This window comes from Belonocnema kinseyi, chromosome 9 (genome assembly GCF_010883055.1).
Source record: "Belonocnema kinseyi isolate 2016_QV_RU_SX_M_011 chromosome 9, B_treatae_v1, whole genome shotgun sequence".
NCBI lineage: Eukaryota > Metazoa > Arthropoda > Insecta > Hymenoptera > Cynipidae > Belonocnema > Belonocnema kinseyi.
Window position 1 is genome coordinate 110613705 of NC_046665.1, and position 3633 is coordinate 110617337.

General features: G+C 23.7%; 2 protein-coding genes across 3 annotated transcripts in view; one reads left to right on the forward strand and one right to left on the reverse strand.

Annotated features, from left to right (window-relative positions):
• Positions 1–3633, forward strand: part of LOC117180871 (PDZ domain-containing protein 8) — a 174488-nt gene that overhangs the window by 51637 nt on the left and 119218 nt on the right. The window lies entirely within an intron of this gene.
• The window catches only part of LOC117180872 (integrator complex subunit 4), a 55083-nt gene that overhangs the window by 42484 nt on the left and 8966 nt on the right, over positions 1–3633 (reverse strand). Inside the window, exon 4 of the mRNA XM_033373436.1 lies at positions 1693–2019. Coding sequence (XP_033229327.1) covers positions 1693–2019 — 327 coding nt within the window. The remainder of the gene's footprint in view (positions 1–1692; positions 2020–3633) is intronic.

Consider the following 3633-nt stretch of genomic DNA (forward strand, 5'->3'; position numbering starts at 1 on the left):
TTTATTACAAAGTTACGCATTTCGTTGAAAATTCATCTTTTCCGATAAAAAATTATCTTGTTTGTCGAAAAATCATCTTTTTGGTTAAAAATTTCACAATTTTGTTAAAAAATTCATGTATTTCGTTGAAAATTAATATTTTTTGTAAAAAATTTAATTAATTGGTTGAAACTTTATATCACCTTTTCTGGTAGAAAATTAATCTTTTTAGTAGAAAAAAACCAACATTTGGTTAAAAATGTATGAATTTTCTTGAAAACTCTCTCGCTTATCAGTGCATTTAGGTTTTAAATTAATGAGCATTATTATTTTAATCGAATCTACAGAAAAGAATGATTATTAAATGTTTCTTTTCATTTTAAATGATTAAATTATATCCTTTAAAGAATAATTTAATGAAGATATAAATTATTTGAGAGTTTTGGATGACTGTAATATAATAAATAAAATAAAGCCTATCGTGGGTGAAATTTTATGAATATTTATAATTTTACAGTACCTTTTTTAAATTTTATAATTTTTTATTTTTTTAATTTGTCTACCAAACGGAAAATAAGACTTTGGGAAAATTAAAAAATAATCAGATTTGATTTTAAAAGGTTAATTTTAGGTTTTGAAGATTATAAAATATGTCTAAATAGAATCTGAAAGATTTTAAAACAATTTTTTTGGAATAAATTTTTTTTTGATTTGCAGAAGTTTCAGTAACTTTGAAAAGAATCAAAAATAATTAAAATCTAGAGAAGATTCCGAAAAATTTAAAACGAAATGTACATTTTTGATGATTTAGAACAAAAAATAAGAAGCCTTTTAAGAATTTTTAAAGATTTTAGGAGAACAATGAATTTTTCCCAAGCTTCCTGTTAAATTTTTTAATGATTTCTTTATTTCGAAGAAGCGATTTTTAACTAAAATTGAATCAAAATTAAAAAAAAAATTTATTACGCTTAATAAATATTTTCAACTATTCAAAAAATTCCAAGTTATTTTTAAACTTGTACAAAAATCCATTTTTCAATGTAGATTGTTGAAGATTTTAAAAAAGGAAGCTGGATTAAAATTACGAAAGGTTGTCTTTAAAAAATTTTTAAGAAAAATTGGAAAAACTTGAAAAGACATTTAGAACGTTCAAATATATTAAAAAGATTTTTTTTAATGTTTAATTTGATAATCATAAAAATTTGTAAAAAATGTCGTTTCTTTACAATTTTGTAAAAAAGAAGCTTTTTATAAATTTGGACAGGTTTTTTAAAAAATCATACAATATTCTCTAGATTATTAGGAAAATTTAAAGTTATTTTCTGGAAGATTCCAGTATATTTGTATTTATTTTGCCGAATTTAAAAACAAATGGTAGTTAAAAAAATGTTCAAGTTAAAAAAAAATGAACTAAAATTACACATAGTTAGCAAAATTAAATTAATTTTAATGAATTCATTTAGAAAATTTTCATTATGCTTCTTTTTAAATTAAACGTTAACTAAAGTTATTTCAAGTTAAAAAAATAAACGTTATTAAAACTTTCTAAATAAATATTTCACAAATTTTCATTGGAAAATCGGGTGAAATTCCCCGAATTTGGGTGTTTTAGAGGATCTTTGAAATTTAGGGGAAAAAAGGGGGAATTATATCAAAGAAAAGAAGAGACTGTGATCCCTGAAATTAAAACTGTATAAAATTAATTATACTTACTGATCAGGGTATTCGTTTCCCAGAAGCCAAATTAATTTCAAAACAGCTCGACGAACAATTTCGTAGTCGTCCCTTAGAGCTGCACAAGCTTCAGAGAAAAAAGTGGCCGGGAGGCGACAACCCCGGTGGGAATGAAGCTCAGCCATCGTCTCGAAGGCTTGAGCTCGAACTCGAGGATCCTGAGATCTCGCATAATGTCCCACGAGAGACAAGGTATCGTCAGTTGCATTCGCCGAAAGATATCTTCCGATTATCATCAGACATCTGCTCTGAACTCCGTGCCAAGTATCTGGCAGATGATCTCTCGCTATCTTCAAAACTGCGGCTCTGTTCGATAAAAAAGAATTCATTCATTTTCAAATTTAGCTACAACTTTTTTTTCTTTTTTTTTTCAATTCGAGAATTCAAACTCACTTTAGTTATTAAAAAAAAAAGGGGGGGGGTAAACAGTACGATGAAATTTTGCAAGACTTAAATCGATGTATTAATGAAAATAAAGAATAAAAGGTGTGGTATGAAAATGAAGAATGTTTTTATTGAATACATTTTTTTTAGTTATTATAGGAATTTTCGATTTTCTGTTAGATTCTAGTATTTAAAAAAAATTGTATACCACACTTTATATTAAATGTAATGAATAACTTTAGTTAAATTTTTTATTTTCTAGAAAGAGTTGTAATACATGGTCCCTATTTAGTTTTAGAAACGAATAATTTTATCATTTCTTCGGGTCGAAAATGTTGCTTATTCCGACACACTTTTTGTAGATCGAATTTAAAAGGATAAAGTCGGAAATTAAAAAGTTTGCAATCGAAAATTAATTTCTTTTTAAGCAAAATTTCCAATTTTTTAACCTGATATTTTTAAAGATTTAAAAATTAACTTCAATATTTAAAATGTTATTCTTTAGTCTATAAGAAATCAAATTATCTATTTTTTTTTTATCTCAGGCTTCACAGACTTTCCCCTTTTATTAATTTTCCCACTTAATTTCAAACTGACTTAAAACTGAGTGAAAAATCTACTATTAAATTTTTGATTAATACTTCAACTTTTTTAGTAAAAAATCAATTATTTAATACAAAATTTAATTTATTTTGTTCAGCATTCAACCATTTTGTTAAGAATTCATAGTTTTTGGTTAAATATTTGTCTTTTTGTCTTAAAAATCATCAATTTGATTAACATTTTTTTCTATCGCATTTTTGGTTAAAAATTAATCTTTTTTGGTGAGAAATTTAATTATTTGAGTCACAATTTAATTTTTTTGCTGAAAATTGAACAATTTAAAAAAAAATGCATAATTCTTGATTGAAGATTCATTTTTTTGGCTTAAAAACTCAACAATTCGGTTGACATTTTTTTTCTTTCTTGACAAAATTTTTTAAATTTAAAATTGAACTCTTTTTGGTTGATAGATCATTCTTTTCGGTTGGAAAATGCACTAATAAAATTTTAGTTAAAAAATTTAATCTTTTTGGGTTGTAAGTTTAATTCTTGAATTCGAAATATAATTATTTTGAGAAAAATATAAAAATTAAAAAAAATACCTCCTGGTTTAAGTTTTAGCCTTTTTTGCTTACAAATTTAAAAATCTATGAACAAAAAATTTGTTTTTGGTTGAAACTTCATTCTTTTCAAGTGAAAAATCTACTATTAAATTTTTGATTAATACTTCATCTTTTTTAGTAAAAAATCAATTATTTAATACAAAATTTAATTTATTTTGTTCAGCATTCAACCATTTTGTTAAGAATTCATAGTTCTTGGTTAAATATTTGTCTTTTTGACTTAAAAAATCATCAATTTGAATAACATTTTTTTCTATCGCTTTTTTTATTAAAAATTAATCTTTTTTGGTGAGAAATTTAATTATTTGAGTCACAATTTAATTTTTTTGTTGAAAATTGAACAATTTAAAAAAAATGCATAGTTGTTGAT